Genomic DNA, 15,852 nt, shown 5'->3' with positions numbered 1-15,852 from the left:
GTCTTAAAAGCAAAGGGAGCTGGGGGGGAGGAGGGATTCCAAAGGGCTGGCAGGAGGGTCGGGGGTCCCATCTTTCCTGCCCCCCTACAAGACCCCAAAGTGTCGTAGTTGCTTGGTGGATCTCCAGGCCCAACCCCTGGACAAAGCTCCAGGCCTCCTGAGGCCACCGTGGGAAGGACTCCTTTGCCCCAGAGATCGACCATCCCCCTGCCCATCCCCCTGCCCAGCCCCCCACAGCCAGTCAGCCTTCTCTCTGCTCAGAGCCCAGGCGGGGAGGCCCCAAAAACTGAGGGGCTCCTTGCCCCGGTCCCTCGGCTCCACTCTGAATCCTGGAGGTGAGTCGTGGTAAAAGCAGATGGGACTCCCCACACCCCCCCCCGGGGCCAGCGGTCCTTCTGAGTCCTGTCACCGTGTCCTCGTGACCCCCTCAGAACTGGAGCCAGGGCTTGGTGGAGGACAGACCCCTCTATCTGGGGTTCACGAGGCAACGCCCGATACTCAAGAAAGGAAAAGGATGAGAGGCCCCTGCTCAGGCTCCAAAGTCCAGCCCTGTCCAAGGGCCCTGAGCATTGGTGGGAGCGGGGTGGGGCCCAGGAGATGAGGTGGCCGCCCAGGAAGGGGCTGAGCTCCTCGACAGAGAACAGCAGAGAACAGAGGGGGCATGAGGGGCACGTGCCCGTCAGAAATGTCATTTATTACAGAGGTCAGAAGAGTGATCACCAGGGACAGTCACTGGGGGGGGGGGGGAGGGGGAGAGATCAGGGCTCCAACGATGATTGGAGGAGAGGGATTCAAGGATGGGGGAAAAATGGGGAGGGGTGCCCAAGTGCCCCAGCCCCATCTAATGCCTCCAGATAGAGGGGTCCCCCCGTCTGCCCAGCCTCCCTTCTGTTTCCAGCTTTAAGAGGGGGCTGGGGAGAGGGTGTAGTGTGACTGGGTCAAGTTGGGGTTGAGGCTGGGGGGGAAGGGGAGAAAGGGCCCCCCCTTTCACATGCACTCACAATACTGATCTCCTGGTGGGTGAGAGGAGGCAGGCACCCCCCTCCCCCCCGCCCGGTTATAGGAGGAAAGGATTAGTGTTAGGGGCTGGGGGTCCTGGGGGCATCATGGGAGGCAGGCCAGGGCCCCCCCCCATGGGTGAGATGAAGGCCGGTGGGGCCCCAGGACCAGGGGGCACAGGACTAAGACGCAGCTGGTTCAGAGTGAGCGTGGCTGGAGGCGGAGGCTGGAAGGGGTTGGTGAGGGACGGGCCAGTGGTCGTGCCAGGGGCTCCTGAGGAGGTCGAGACACGGCAGGGCAGGGCAGTCAGGGAAGGTGCGTAGAGGAAGGCAGATGGGGAGGGAGAGGCCGAAGTCTGGGAGACGAGGCAGAGGGGCAGAGTCAGGCACACTCACTCACCGGTTGGCAGGAAGGGGTTAGAGGCCTTGGGTCCTGGCGGGGCGGGCCCTGGTCGAGTCACCAAAGAGTCCAGGTCCACGAGGGCGGCGTTGGGCCCCAGAAATGACTCCGGCGTCTTTCGTGTTGGCGGCGTGGGGGCGGGTGGTACTGTCGGTGGGGGACTCGCCACGGCCTCCGCCAGAGAGCCCCCCAATCCACTGAGGTCGAATGCCCCGGGGCTCCGTGCCGGGACCTCTCCAGCCAGAAGCTCCAGCTCCCCTGTGGGACGGAAAGGCAGACTCCAGGAGACCTGCGAAGGGTGGTGAGGGTCCTGGCGGGGTGGGGGTGAGGGGAGGAGGGGACGAGAGATGGATAAAGGAGCTGGGTTCAGGGCAGGATCTCACCTGTGCTGCTACCTGAGGTGGGCAGTGCTGTCCGAAGGCGGTCAAAGTCAGAAAATTCATCCGGCTCTGCGTCAAAGCCCCCGGTCACTGCAGGGGACAGAGGGTGAGGCCTCCGCTCCCCTGAGGGCCTTGGGCAGGCCCGGCCCCCACATCCTGTCCCAGACCACCAAATACCTGGGGTGCCGTTGGTGCTGGGCTTTGCTGGGGAGCCTCCCCAGGGGTCTGAGAAGGCCGGCGCTGGTGCCCACGGGTCAGCAGAGGAGGATGGGCCACTGACTGGGGCTCCACCTGGGCCTGAGAAGAAGATCAGGGGAGTGTGCAAGGAGACAGCATGGGGGATGGAGGGCTGGGGGGGCAAGGACACTTCTAGGCCAGACCCCCTCCCCATACCCCCCCCAAGGAAGATCCTATAGTAACCGGGAGAGAAACGATCAGAATTAGAGACCAAGAACGTTAGTACTTACCATCAGCTCCCCCCCAGGGGTCTGGGGTACCCCCCTCTCCAGCAGGGGGAGCAGGAGGGCCCCCCCAGGGATCAGCTGCAGGGCCAGGGGGTGGGGTAGGTCTCCAGGGGTCCCCAGAGGCAGGGGTGGGAGCTGGACCTCCCCAGGGGTCAGCTGAGGGGGGGACAGGGGGTCCTGAGGGTCCCCCCCAGGGGTCAGAGGGTGGGACCGCTGCAAGGACAGGACCACCCCAGGGATCAGAGGAGGGTGGGGGGGCAGGGGCCGTGAAGACATCAGCCAGATCCATGAGAGATGACTGGGGAGAGAGAAGAGATCAAACGTGAGAGAATTGGGGGTGGGGGGAGTACAGAGAGATGGGAGGCAGAGAAAGAGAGGAGACCCCGAGGCCTGAGATGCCAGTCAGAGCAACAGCTGGAGTGTTGGGGAGAGGTATGAGATGTCGCCCCCCTCCACAGAGTCCCCCACTCACCTCCTCCTTGCCCCCCGTCTCTCTCTTGCTTTCCTCGATCGCCATCTGCAGCCTCAGGTCATCTCCACGACGGATCCGCTCCTCCTGGGGGTGAGGGGCACCGGACGGGAGAGAGAAAAGAGATCAGAACTGGGGCGGGGGGAGGCGAGGGGCTCCTGCCTGGCCCCTGAGCAGATTGCTGCCTCCCAACTCCCCAAGAACCTTCTTCCCGTGAGGGTGACCGGCAAATAAACATGAAAGGGGGATGGAATGGGGGGGCAGGGAGGAAGAGGGGAGTCTGAGGCCCGGGGGGGGGGGGCTGGTCCCTCGGGCAGGAGGCGGGGAAAGGACGTGGCTCTGACCTTGTCATGCTCCTCCCGGCTCAAACTAAGGGCCAGCTGGAGCTGGACGTCATCCTCAGGGCCACAGGGTGGGGGCTGGCAGGGTGGGGAGAGAGAACATGAGGGGGGGCCGGGACGGAGAAAGAGCTGCAGAGCCAGGGAGAGCCAGAGAGAGCCAGAGAGACCAAGGGAAGGAGGGAGGGAGGTGAGATGGAGATGAGATGCAGCCAGACCCCAGTGCATTGCCCCACCCCCAACCCGCGGGCCCCTGCCCACTCCGCTACCTGATCAGCCTCTTCCTTGCTCATGGCCAGGGCCAGCTGCAGCTGCAGTTCTTCCTCCCCACTGCTCTGAGGCCAGGCCTGCTCTGCCTCTGGGGGTGCCCCAGAGCCCACGGCTGCCGAGGATGCTGGGGAAACAACCATGGGAAGGGCGGGCAGGACCCAGCTCCAAGGACCCCACCTCCTCCTTGACATCGCAGGGGCCCAGCCCCAAGCCGCCAACATACAAGGGAGCGAGGCTCCCCGGGTTCTCTGCAGGACCCTGGTCCTTGCCGGCTCTCTCACGCTGCCAGTGCCCTCTCTCCCGTGACTTGCCCTCGCCACCCGTGCCCCTCATGATACCTGTGAAGAGCTACCTCCACCCGCTGCCACATGCTGTCTTTACACAGAATGGGGGAGCTACAGGCCTAGGGGGACCAGGGAGCCCTGGGAGCCCCAATACAGTGTTCTGACACAAAGTGGGAGAGTGTTGAAAAATGACTGAGATGGGAAAATGTGGAAAGCAAGTTAGGAAAGGGAGAAAAAAAAGAGAGGCTTGGACCAGGAGGAAAGGAGGCCTGGAAAGAGCAACAGAGGAAGAGAGAAAGGAGACAGGAGAAGAGAGATGGAGAAACAGGGAGGGAGAGAGAGAGGGGGAGAGAGAGAGAGAGAGAGAGAGAGAGAGAGACAGACAGACAGACAGACAGACAGACACACAGACAGACAGACAGACAGACAGACAAACAGGAGCAGTGGAAGAAAGAGAAGAGAAGGAAGGTAGAGCCAAGAAGGCAGGAGCAGAGAGAGAGGGAGGAGGGGCAGGAGGCCTGTGTTTTGGGGGAAGGGAAGAGAGCAAAGGCTCAGAGACCAGGGAGGTCACTAAGGGCCCAGCCCCACCCCAGGGCTCCTAGTCCCCTTTTATCTCCCTTCCAAGGCAGGACCGCACCCCGGGGTGGCTCCAGGGCCAGGGGTGGGGCAGATCTCTCCAGGGGTCCCCAATGGCCCGCACAAATAAAGGAGCAGCAGGCTGAGAGCGCCCGGCTTGGGAGGAATACGGGGTGAGGCCCTCTGAGCCAGGAGTCATCCTGCTGCCCTCCGCAGACCCTAAGGGGCTCCAGCTGCCACCCGGGGGCAGCCCCCAGCCTCGGGCCCAGCGCCCACAACTCCCGCCGGCTCACCTGTAGCCGTCTGGGCCAGTTTCTCCTTGGTCTTGAGGGCGTGGGCCCGCTCTTCGCGCAGGCGGTCCTCGTCCCGCAGCAGGGCCACCAGCTGCTTGGCCTTCTCACGCACGTTGACGCCTTGGTCCTTGCCGTCCCTGTCCACGTACTGGAAGTCCTTCAGGGTCTGCACGGCATACATGTTCTCCTTGCACTGCTGGGACACCCGCTCCGAGCCGGTCTTGATGAGATACTCCATGAGCGTCATGGCCTGGGGGAGGCAGGGCGTGAGCCGCGGGCCGGGCCGGGCAGCCTCGGGCGGGGGTCCCTTCCCAGGCGGCTCGGCCGCCCCCGCCCCCCGCCCCCCGGGCCCCCCGGGCCCCCCGGGGCCAGGCCCTGACCTTGTACACGTGCCTCCAGTTCTTGCCGTGGTCGTTGAGCCGCTTCCAGATCATGCTCATGATCTCCGAGAAGGCCACCACGTTGTAGGTGAGGTCGGCGATCTCGGACATGAGGGAGCTGGAGGGTCCCCAGGGGTCGTTGCTGGTGGCCTCCCGCACCTTGATCTCCGCCTCCGAGTAGTTGTGCACGATGTTCTTCATCTGGCGGCGCAGCGAGGACGTGGACATGGCGGCGGCCGGGCCGGGCCGGGCCCCCCGGGGCCGCGGGAGGCGGGGGGCCAGGGAGGGGGGGACGTCCGCCTCGGGGAGCCAGTCACCGCATCTGGGGGCGATGCAGCGGGGTCACGCGCGGCGTGTCAGCGACCCCCCCCCGCCGGGACCCCGCGGGACCCAGCACGGCGGGACCCGAGACACCCACAGACACCCGGGGACCCGGCCGGGGGGCGGGGCGGGGCGGGGCCCCGGGTGGGCAGGTGGGGGGCCGGGCCCCCGAGCCGGACACACGGGGGAGCCGCGGCGCGGGGGGCCCGGGGAAGGGGAAGCCCGGCCCCGCCCCCCCGCCCCGCTCACCCCGGGGCTCCTGGGGCTCCGGCTCCCGGGAGGGGGCGGGGGGCCGCCGCCGAGCGCAGGGAAGCGGCCGGGAAGAGGACGACCGGAAGCGGAAGTCGCGCCCCGTCCGATTCCGGCCTCGCTCAGCCGGCCGCCCGCGCGTCACTTCCGGTCCGCGCCCTACCACCGAGACGAGGGCCAGAGCGGCGCGGCGGCCGCGGGGGGAGGGGAGAGGCCGGCCCCGCCCCGCCCCCGCCCCCTGGCGCTCCGCCGATGACGCCATCGGCCGGCGCCGCCCGCCCCGCCCCCACACAACACGCAGGCGCCAGCGAGTAAAATACAACAAAATGTTTAATGAGCAAATTCGTCTTTAGCAAATATGAAACTGGCGGGGCGGGGGGGGGGGGGGCGGGGGGGGGCGAGAACAACATCTCTACTACATAAGAAACCATCACGGGCGGGCGGGGTCCCGGGCGGGCGGGGCGGGGGCTGCATGGTCCTGGGCGGGCGGGGCGGGAGAACAAAATTGAAAAAGTTTTGGCCGTAAAATATAAACACGCTATGTTGCTACCGCGAGGGGAGGGGGGGCCCATCCCACCCCCCCACGCCCTCCCCATCCCCATCCCCCCCCGAGAGTGAGAGAGTGTGTGTGTGTGTGTGTGTGTGTGTGTGTGCGTGCATGTGTCTGTGTGTCTGCATGTATGTGTGTGCGTGTGTCCGCTCCCCAGCCCCTCCCCTGCCCAGAGCGTCAGCCCCCCAGCCTTCGGCCTCCGGGGCGCCTCTTCCTCCTCTCCTGGCCGGGGACGAGGGAGGGGGGAAGGGAGGGGGGGTCCCCCCGGCCGGCTCCGGCCCCTGCCCCGGCCCCCTCCCCGGCTGCTTCTACCAGAAGTCCCGGCGGTGGTAGGAGTCGGGGTCGCAGTACTTCGTCACAACCACCCTGTTGGCGAACTTGCGGCCCGTCAGGCCCTGCATCGCCTTCTGACAGTCGAACACCGACGTGAACTCCACGAAGATCTGCGGAGGGGCAGGGGAGGGGGCGTGAGGGGGCGTGAGGGGGCCGGCCGGCTCCGCCCCCCGCCCCCCGCGGCGGGGAGCCACTGACCTTGCCGCAGCCGGGGACCTCCACGCCGTCCACGGGCCGGGGGATCTCGATGGACTTGACCACCCCGTACTTGCTGCACTCGTCGCGGACGTCCTCCACGATCTCCTCGTACTCCTCGTCGTCCAGCAGCTCCTCGGGGAGCACCATGTTCATGAGGCACAGCACCTCCGTGGGGTGGCCGCCCATCTGCACCTGCGAGCTCATCAGGCCCGGGACCTGCAGCGTCACCGGCGTCTGGTTTATCGTGCTCTGTGGGGGCCGCGGAGGCAGGGGGTCAGACGGGGGCCCGGGAGCCTCCGACCCCTGCCCGTGGCACTGCTCTAGCTCAGCTTCCGCCTCGCCCCTCTCCGTTTCTAGACTCCAAGCCCCGGGGGGATGCCCGCCTCCCCCCTCACCCCCCAGGCCGCGGCCCACCCCTCTGCCTGGCCTGCCTGTCCTTTCGGCTCCTCCCGGCCAGATCCCACCCCCCCTGCCGCCCCCCGGGGCCCCCTAGCCAATGGAAGATGACGTGCCGAAGGGCTCACCAGCGTTGCGTTCTTGGCTCCCACACTAGCCCTCTGTACCAGTAGCTTCTTATCCCCCAGTTGCATCCCGTTCAGCCCCGCGATGGCCTGCAGGGGGTGGGGTGGGGGTGGGGCGGGCGTGGGGGAGTGTGGGTCAGGGGCCGAGTTCCCCGACCTCCCTCTACCCCGGACCGTGGGGAGGACTGACCGAGGCGGGGGCAGGGGCCGGTCCCCACCCATCCCGGGGGGACTGACCGACCCTCCCCGACACCCCTGGCCCAAGCGGGCAGGGACCACCTGCAGAGGTCCCCAGGGGAGACTCACCTGGTCCGTGACGTTGATGTCCACGTACTCACAGAAGGCGTAGCCCTTGGAGAGGCCCGTGGCGCTGTCTTTGACCAGGTTAAAGGCTTTCAGAGGCCCAAACGAAGTCAGCAGTTCCTTTACCTGCGGGGGGGAGACGTGGGGGGTGGCGGGGTGGAGGGGGGGATGGAATGGAGGAGAGTCCGACCGGTTGTGAGGGGCCGGGCAGGAGTGGGGGGAAGGGCACGGGTGGTGCTTACCTGATCGTCATTAAGGTAGTTGGGGAGTCCCCCAATGAACAGCTTGTGAGCAGAATCGGGGACCACGGTGGACACGACACCTGCAGGGAGAGACACGGGTATCATCAGGCCTCTGAGGGACCCGAGAGCCACTTCTCTGGGGTCCACACCCCTCTCCTACTGATGTCACCTTCCGCTCTGAGCCAACTGGGGCCAGAGACCCCAGGGACGAGTGGCGACGTATATAAACCACCGACCCAACTAACCTCGGGGAGGTCGAGAGTTTGTGGCAGAGAACCCCCCAAAATGGACACCAAGAGTCCATTTCAAATGCCTCCTTTAACAGAGATGGGCCCAAAGTCAAAGCATCACGTCCCCGAGGCGGGAGGCTCGGCACTGGAGGCCACACGGCCTACCTCTCGGACCGGACCTCAACCGGGGCCGAGGTCCCTGTGAAGATCTACCACGGGCACTCCTGAGTTGAGAGCCTGGCGAGGTGGACGACCTCTGCCCAGCCCAGGAATGGCAGCAGTGACTGCCTTCTGGTGGGCTAAGGAGAGGAGAGGAGCAGCCACAACTCAAGAAGCTGTTTTGAGATCTTGGGGTTTCCTAGATTCTAAGGACAGGGGCTGAGTCTCTGGGCCCAAGGGTCCACTTTTTAAAGACCCTTTTGAGGTGGGGGGGCTCTGATGGGAGAGCTAAGAACTGGGCTCATCCCAGTGCTGAGGCCCAGTGAGGGGCTGGCGGAGCCAGGAAGCTCCAGAGCCCAGGATGCTCCTAGTCCACCAAGACCTGACCTGACTGGCTACCAGGAAGACCTTCTTGGGGACAAAGAGCATTGAGGTTGTCCACAGGGGCATCTGAGGCCAGGCCAACCCATTCTACAACCTCCCGGGTCAGGGCTGGGCTAAAGATCGCTGCTCCCCTGGGGGAGCCCAGAAGACATGGGAGGACTGAGGTCAGCCTCCTTCATGTTCCCACCTGCCCTTCTTGTGATGTCCCATCTCAATGGCCCTCAGATACTCCCCGTAACTGGACCAGACTCTTCTGGAAGTCAAGTGGATGAAGAGGGGTGCGTGCCCTCGGGCACCCCACAGCACCCAACATGTGCCACCTCCCCAAGAAGCCCTAACTGGACAACCATGGCAGTTAGACTAAGCCACAGGTTCCCTCACCTGGCACATAGACAGAGGGGTTTTCAGACATGCCGGGCAGAGGCTGGTAGTCATGGGGCCTTCGGATCTTGAGCGATTGGCCCTGGAAGATGATGCCATCAAAGGCCATGGCCTGGGTCGTCTCGTCCACTGACCGGAACTAAAGAAAACAGACAGAACGGTGGCACCGGAACAGGGAGAGCCAGAAGAGACCCTGCCCAGTCCCTGGGACCTCTGGGTTCCCACTCACCTCTAGGAAGGCAAAGTTCTTATCCTGGTTAATCTGCACGGCCAAGACCGGGTTACCAGGGGCCTGGGTCAGCCCCCCAAGACGCATCTGGGCGTTGAAGAAATCCATCATGGCTTCCTGCAGGGGGAGAGGAGAGAAGGGAGGGGCGGGGGAGGTGGAGAGAGGAGGGGTGGGGTGAGAGAGGGAGACACGGAGTGGGGGGAGAGGGGTGGGGGAGAGGGGAGAATGGGGAAATTGGGAATTTGAAGGGGAAGATAGGAAACCGTAAGAGAAAGATAAGAAGCAAAAAGAGAAATGGGAAAGGATCCCAAAGAAAGGAAGTACTCAGGGCCCCAGAGAGAAGGCGCCAGAGTGTGGAGAAGGTAGGGAGGGAGGGGAAGACAGAAGAGACAGAAGAGACAAAAGGGAAAGAAAAAAGATCGTGGGGGGCATCAAAAGAAAGAAGGGGACCGAAAGCACCAAAGGACCAAGGAGAGATGACACGGTGATGGAGATGGAGGTGGAGGTGGAAGAAATGGAGGAGGAGGAAGAGGAAGAGGAGGAGGAGGAAGAGGGCAGAGCAGGGGCGCCGCCCAGAGATGGCCAAGAGCCGCCCGCCCGAGGTCAGTGGAGGCAGAGCGCAGACGAGGGGTGTGAGCAGGAGGAAGGAGGAAGGGAGGGAGAGGAGGACACAGGGAGAGCCAGAGGCGAGCAGAGAGCAGACAGGGACAGCGAGAGGAGGGAGAGGGCGGGAGGGGGAGGAGAGAAGAGTGATGTGGAGGGGCCTGGCCCTGGATTCCGGGGGCTAGTTTATCAAATGTAGCAAAAAGCGCAGGTTTGAGAAAAGCCAGAATGGCCCTTACTTGCCTTGGACGACGGTAGCAAAATTGCTACGAGGGATCTCAGCCCCACAATTTTCACTTTAAAGAGAAATGGAAACAACTCTTTGATCTGGGGATTCTTGGGGCGGAGGGAAAGGGGGGGGAGAGGGATGCGGGAGGGGGACGGGGCCAAAAAAAACTGCAACGACGGGAGGGAACGCAGGGGAAGAGTCGGCGCCAGAGAACAAGAGAAAAAACGGGGTTGGGGAGACAGCGTGCGTGAGTCTCTGTCCCTCTCTCCAGTAGGTGCACGTGTGTATTCCCTGGGGTGAGGGAGGGGGAGGGGAAGGGGAGGGGAGGAAAGGAGGGCCACCCCCCGGCCCCTGGAACAGCGCCATCATCCGTCTGCAGTGGAAGGGGGCCGGGGGGGCGAGGGTCTGACCCTTGGGGATTGCAGGGAGTGGGGGGGAAAGAAGGGGAGCGGAAAGGAGGGAGGGGCAGTACCTCTGTGATGCCAAAGGGGATGTTGCCAACATAGAGTCGACGGGCCTGCCGGGTCATCTGGCTCCCAACCACGGGCACAGGTGTGGGAGTCACTGCCAGACCATCGGGGGTCATGGTCGGAAGGAGGGCGGTGGCTGGAATTTGACCGGCAGCTGGGACGAGGGAAAAAACCAGGTTTGGGATTTCTGCCAGCAGAGAGCTGACCTAAAATTCCCCCCCGGGGGCCCAAATGGGCAACCTCTGGCTCTTATCCCCCACCCCAGCTCCCATGCCCCAGAGTGGGACTCTCTCTCCCCTCACATATCCTGGCCCCCAAAATGGGGAGGAACCCACCTTGCATTGCTTTGTATTGCATGGGGGTGATGTGCTCGAAGCCAGGTGGTGGGACATCCCAGTATTTACGAATCTTCTTTTTCTTCTCGTGACGAGGAGAACGACTAGGGAGAGGGGAGGCAAGGGCAAAGTGGGGTGGAAAGAAGTGGCATCTCAGTTTAATCCAGGAAGGATACCTACTGCCCATTCCAACCCACTTCTTCCCACTATAAACAACTCAGTTCTCTGCAAGGAGAAAGGAGAAGGCGAGTGATGGGGACCCAATCCAGAGAATGTTTCTACCCAATGTTCGTGGAAATGGGGAACCAGGGGATATCACAGATGAGGGACAAGGAGGGTAGACATTAGGAGAAAGGAAAGAGAAGGAAAAGCTCACATTACTCCACCATGTTCCTCTTTAGCAGCTCTGGTCAAAGGTTTGCTGGGGAGGAAGAGAGAGGGTGTGAGGAGCGGCCAGCTAAGTCTCCACTCTTCTTTGACCCCACTCCCCATATTCCAGAGCCTCCCACCCACCTCCCTTTTTCCCCAAACAGGCAAGTGAGGAATACAGGATTTGGGTAAGAACACTGGGATGAACCCCCTCCCCCCCCCCCCCACTGCACATGCCCCTGGCCTGGAAAAGATAGCTAGGGCAGAAAGAGCAAAAGAAACCATTAGAAGGGAGAACGCTTCAGAGATGAAGAGATCCAGTTACAAAGAAGATTCCTTTACGGAAACGAGCTTCCTCCTCGGCCCAGACACTTGAGACCCCAAAAAAGAGACAGCAAGGGCACAGCCCAAGGGGACCTGGAACCATTCTCCAGTCTCACTCTTTGCCTTTCCTCCCCAAGGCCTCCCACAGAAAGCCTGGGCTACAGTCAGAATTTAACAGATGCTTGCTAACAACTGGTATTCTCCAGGCTGGCCCCTGGGGAATGGCAGCCCTCTGGGGGACTGGGGGCTGTTAGCACTCAAGACCCCTACAAAGCTCAGATCTACGTCTACCTTTCTTCCCATCCCCAAGAAGCTGTGGAGCAGCCTGTCTGCACCTCTGCCCACCCTGGGGGTACAAGTGTTGCTGGCAGTTGTGCCGGACCCAGAGCTGCCTGGTGACTGTTTGGGCCCAAATTCTCTTTGCAACTTTACCCCTTGGGTTCTGCCACTGATGCCACATGACTCCATTTGGGGGTTTCTAGGCAGACACGCTCTGCTGGCTTGCCATCTAAGGACAGGAGCCCAACCAGAAAGGGTGAGAGGCTGGACTTGAACTCAGGAAGAGGAATCATCGACCTGACTTCCTCTAAAGGCATTGGATTTTTGAGGCAGCGAGGCTGGTAAGGTCACCTAGGTCCACAGTCTCATTCCATAGGCCTGGGAGGCAGGCCCTGAACCTGGCCCCACTGCCCAGTTCAGTTGACCCCAGGGTACCCAAATACTGGAAGGAGGTGGCCTGGGAGCTAGGGCCAAAGCTTTACTGCAGCTTAATAAGAACCAGATGGGATCCAGGGGCCATTATCTGGACAAAGCAGGCCTGGGTCCCAAAGGGCAGGATGGGGTGCTTGTGGGCTCAAGTTTCAAAAAGATGACCTTTCAGAGAGGAGACAACTACCCGGGAATCATCCAAGAGGAGCTGAGTCTGCCTTGGTATAACATCTGAGGCTCAAATTAAAGAGAATTTGGGGCTCTCAGCACGGCCCTGAATCACATTCTCCGGGTAACTTATGGAAGTCTATAGCTTCTTCGTGCTGAGTTTGGAGACCTCTAAACCCCCCATCCCTCCTACTCATCCTAGCAAAGCTGAATTGCCAACCTAAATGTCCAACTCAACTCATCTGATCTTTTGAGATGGGCTCTACGGGAATCTCTTTGTGTCCAAGGACAGAGTAACAAACTCCAGACTTGCCCCCCCCCACAGAAAGGACAGAGTCTCCCCCTCAGGAACTAGGGAACCCCGGGTACCTGCGCCGCCTCCGGTCCCGAGAAGCACTGCGCTGGTCACGATTACGGCGATCTCGGCTGCGGCTGCGGCGCTTCCGGTCTCGGCTGCGGCTCCGGCTGTGGCTACGCTTACGATGCCGGTTCTCCTTGTCTCGTTCTGAGAGATGTGAAGAGGATGAGTTAAGAGAAAAGGGGACTGGGGCTGACCTAGTCTCCTCTTCATGAGCTGGCTCCAGGTGGCAAGAGTGCCAAGAGGGCCCATGGGGGGGGGGGCGCAAATTAAAACACACAGTCCTAAGGGACTGAGGGTTAGAAGACAAGAATTGCGGGGAACAAGGAACAAGACTTCACTCTTCCCCACACCCCCTAGGTTCAAGGAAGGATCCAATATCCCTGAGAGGGAGGAACTCAACCTCTGGATCAGTCTCTACCTGAGTGTGAATAATAGAGAAGTTGCCTCTTCTGAGGAGGCTCAGCTTTCCTTGGCCAACCTGCTTTTCTGACTGTGGCTGGAAAGGATCTGACATCCAAACCACCTCCACCTAAGGACTCCTACTTTCTTGGGAAGACTCAGTCCCATGTGGATTCTTCAGAGAAGAGACCCGTGGCTGTCTCCTCCTCTGAGCAATGACTAACAGACTGTCATAACAACAAAGTTCTCAGGGTCTTTCAAACCCCTACCCCACACATATCAGATGGGAGAAGAGGGAGACGTGGAAGAAGATACAACCAGACTAGATACCAAGCTGAAGCCCAGGCTGCCCAATGCCCAGCCCAGGGCCTATCTTCCCCTCTTGCTCTCGGGGAAACCAGGATCCCAACCTCCCTTCCAGATGTCCAGATAGCTTTCTTTCACCCAGGTTCTCTTAATTCTCATCCCTCCCTGGGGGCACTTACTGGGGGACATCTACCCTCACCCTGGCTAAGCAGGTCAACTAGGGACAAGAGATCCTTGCCTCCATCTGAACTAGGACTCAACTATTCCAGTCCATTCCAAGCCCCAAAGCAAGGAGTTCCCATCTTCTGAAATCAGATGGACAGAATGATTAGATGCCGAGTCTGGTTCTGATACCAATTTCAGATCCTGAAAGATGGGGATGCCCTGTGTTCAAGTCCTGGTCCCGCTTAGTTGGGTGACCTTGGCAAGTCCTCAAGTCTCTCTCTCTCTCTACAAAGGTGATATACCTAGCAAGTCTACAAAGTTCCAGTCCTGCAAGCAAAGATCAGAACTGAAGATGCTGGGTAGCTACTTCGTGGCCCTCCTAAAAGAGATGAGAAATAAGGCTCGGAGAGAAGCCAGTGCCAGTCCAAGGTCACACAGCTCTTAAGTGCTAGAACTAGAGCTCAAACCTGAATCTTTCCCCCTTAAGGTCTTGGAGGTGAGATCCTAACTCCAGCCTGGCTACTCTGCCACAATCTGGATAGCAGCTTTCCCACCGCTTTAAAACATGGCTTAATTGGGATTAATCCTCGATCACTGGCTCCAGGATCTAGGAGTAGGTGGCGAAGGGGGTCAGCAAACAGAGCGAGAGGAGATGAGAGACCCCTGAGACATAGAGAGAAAGAGATCCTGGTGCTGCCCGATGCTGGTCCCCGCAACTGGCCTGGCAGAGCCAAGGCACCTCCACCTAAGGACTTTCTTAGGGGGCCTGCAGGGGAGACCGCGGTCTCGGAACATTTCCTCCTCCTGCCCCATGAGCGCTCATTGATTACGCGGACAATTAATCCCTCTGCTTCCTCGTCTCTGGCCTGGCCCCCGGAGCCGGACTCAACTCTCCCGTGTGCCCGGCCCCCAGACCCCAGACGCTCAGTGGCAGGAAGGAAAGCATTCTGGGGGTCACATGCCTCAGGCGGCCTCCGGCTCCCCCGGACGGCTGGGGGGTGCAGGGCAGAGGCCCCGAGGCACAAAGGGGGCACGGGCCTTCCCTAGGTGGGCAGACAGCAGGCCCTGCCCCAGTCCCCCTGGCTGAGCACGTGCTTGCTCGGATGGGGTCGCCTCCCCGGAAGGGGGGCTGGGGGCAATGCGGGGCGGTGAACTTGGCCTTCCCCACGCGCGCCTGCGGGCCCACGCACATGTCCGGAGCCGGGCAGCGGAAGGCGGGTGTCCGGGGACCCCCCCAGGCCGGCCGGAAGCCCCGTGAGAGCCCCCGGAGCTGGAGCGGAGGCGGAGCTGGGGCGGGAGGGGAGAGGGGCCCCGGGCCGGGCCGGGCCCCGAGCAGCGCCTCCACGTGGGGGGGAAAGCCCCCGCCGCGGCCATTTTGGGAACAAAGGGGGCGTGGAGGAGGCGCAGCAGCGGGCCGCCACCGGAAGCGGAAGTGGGCAGCGAGCGGCGAGGAGAGCGCGGGAGGGGGAAGAGAAGGGGGACCGGGTGGGGGGGGGGGGTCCGGGTGCGGGAGCCTGGTCGGTCCGGGCAGCGCCCCAGGCGGCCGCCGCCCCCGGCCCGGGGCCACGACTCACCCCCCCCACCAGCCGCGTGGGCCCGAGGCGGCCGCGCGCCGAGGTCACGTGCGGCGCGGTCACGTGCGGCGGCAGGCGCGCGGGGTCACGTGGGGCGCCGAGGCGGTAGGGGGAGGGGAGCAGCCGCGCGGCCCGAGAGGAGAAGGGACCGGAGGGAGGCGCGGCGGGGGACGGGACGGCCGCCGAGGCCGGGACTCACCTTGCTTGTTCTCGTTGAGCTGCCGCTCGAACTCGTCGAAGTCGGACATGCTGAGGGGCGGCCGGCCGCGGCCCGCGCTCGCGCCTTCTCCCCCGTCCCGTCCCCCCCGCCTGGCCCGGCCTGGCCTGCCTCGCCTGCCCTCGGCGCCGCCTCGCCCACTTCCGGCGCCCGCCTCGCCCGCTTCCGGCCCCGCGCAGGCTCCGCCCCCGGCCCCGCCTCTCGCTCGCTCGAGGAGGGGCCCGAGTCCCTTCGACTTTTTCCGGAAGGCTTCGGCCGCTTCCGGCCCCCGCTCCGCCCGCCCGCTCGCTCGCTCGCCGAGAGCGCGCGGCCTCCGCCTGTGCGCCGCCTGGGTCCGGGCCCGGAGGCGCCCGCTCCCGCACCGGCCCGCGAGGCCGCACGCCGACGGGGGCGCCCTGTCCCCCCGCTCCGCCGGCCCGGGCGGCCGCGCGGCCCCCTCCGCGCTTTCCGGAGGCGCCCCTCCGCCTCCCCGCTCGCTTCCGGCTCGGGCGCGGCTCGCGAGACAAGCCGAGGGCAGCGACTGGTAGGCCGCGGAGCGCCGCGCCGCCGTGGAGCCTGCCCGGGGCGGGGCCTCTGTGCGCCTGTGCGAGCCGCCCCGCGAGGTGGAGCGGCGCCCCGGGAGCCGGGGCTGCGGCGCGGGCGCCAGCCAATGGGGACGCGGGGGGGGCGGGC

At 63.3% G+C, this 15,852-nt stretch overlaps 2 protein-coding genes across 6 annotated transcripts; both read right to left on the bottom strand.

The window, feature by feature from the left end:
- Positions 1 to 662: 662 nt before the first annotated feature.
- EPN1 (epsin 1) lies at positions 663 to 5,578 on the bottom strand. Of its 4 annotated transcripts, none has more exons than XM_074220076.1 (11): positions 5,423 to 5,578; positions 4,853 to 5,174; positions 4,473 to 4,722; positions 3,319 to 3,443; positions 3,056 to 3,181; positions 2,715 to 2,798; positions 2,246 to 2,540; positions 1,956 to 2,075; positions 1,782 to 1,847; positions 1,399 to 1,656; positions 663 to 1,272 (listed from the first exon to the last, which is right to left on the bottom strand). In XM_074220076.1, the coding sequence occupies exons 2-11, from the start codon at positions 5,078 to 5,080 to the stop codon at positions 1,058 to 1,060; spliced, it is 1,767 nt and encodes a 588-aa protein (XP_074076177.1). In that variant the 5' UTR covers positions 5,081 to 5,174; positions 5,423 to 5,578; the 3' UTR covers positions 663 to 1,057. The 4 variants fall into 4 exon arrangements, with proteins under 4 accessions (XP_074076177.1, XP_074076176.1, XP_074076178.1 ...); XM_074220075.1 differs by having other exon boundaries at positions 1,782 to 1,868; positions 5,423 to 5,570; XM_074220077.1 differs by having other exon boundaries at positions 1,782 to 1,868; positions 3,056 to 3,130; positions 5,423 to 5,568.
- A 225-nt stretch (positions 5,579 to 5,803) lies between these two features.
- U2AF2 (U2 small nuclear RNA auxiliary factor 2) lies at positions 5,804 to 15,298 on the bottom strand. 2 transcript variants are annotated; one of them, XM_074220088.1, is made up of 12 exons: positions 15,163 to 15,298; positions 12,528 to 12,663; positions 10,966 to 11,010; positions 10,590 to 10,693; positions 10,257 to 10,408; positions 8,953 to 9,069; positions 8,724 to 8,862; positions 7,570 to 7,649; positions 7,331 to 7,453; positions 7,016 to 7,114; positions 6,504 to 6,752; positions 5,804 to 6,415 (listed from the first exon to the last, which is right to left on the bottom strand). In XM_074220088.1, the coding sequence occupies exons 1-12, from the start codon at positions 15,209 to 15,211 to the stop codon at positions 6,281 to 6,283; spliced, it is 1,428 nt and encodes a 475-aa protein (XP_074076189.1). In that variant the 5' UTR covers positions 15,212 to 15,298; the 3' UTR covers positions 5,804 to 6,280. The 2 variants fall into 2 exon arrangements, with proteins under 2 accessions (XP_074076189.1, XP_074076190.1); XM_074220089.1 differs by having other exon boundaries at positions 7,028 to 7,114.
- Positions 15,299 to 15,852: the final 554 nt, after the last annotated feature.

This window comes from Macrotis lagotis, chromosome 1 (assembly GCF_037893015.1).
Source record: "Macrotis lagotis isolate mMagLag1 chromosome 1, bilby.v1.9.chrom.fasta, whole genome shotgun sequence".
NCBI lineage: Eukaryota > Metazoa > Chordata > Mammalia > Peramelemorphia > Peramelidae > Macrotis > Macrotis lagotis.
The sequence above is the reverse complement of the archived record's forward strand: the minus strand, read 5'-3'. Positions and strand labels throughout refer to the sequence as shown.

Bases quoted from the DNA above. Each gene is read 5' to 3' on its own strand.
- EPN1 (XM_074220075.1), bottom strand. From the start codon at position 5,080: ATGTCCACGTCCTCGCTGCGCCGCCAGATGAAGAACATCGTGCACAAC. The intron at 3,182-3,318 runs GTAGCGGAGTGG...CTGGCTCTGCAG, and splicing joins GCAAGGAAGAGGCTGATCAG to CTCTTTCTCCGTCCCGGCCC. The intron at 1,869-1,955 runs GTATTTGGTGGT...TGTCCCCTGCAG, and splicing joins CAGCACCAACGGCACCCCAG to TGACCGGGGGCTTTGACGCA.
- U2AF2 (XM_074220088.1), bottom strand. From the start codon at position 15,211: ATGTCCGACTTCGACGAGTTCGAGCGGCAGCTCAACGAGAACAAGCAA. The intron at 12,664-15,162 runs GTGAGTCCCGGC...CACATCTCTCAG, and splicing joins GCTCAACGAGAACAAGCAAG to AACGAGACAAGGAGAACCGG. The intron at 7,650-8,723 runs GTGAGGGAACCT...CTCTCCCTGCAG, and splicing joins CCCCTCTGTCTATGTGCCAG to GTGTCGTGTCCACCGTGGTC.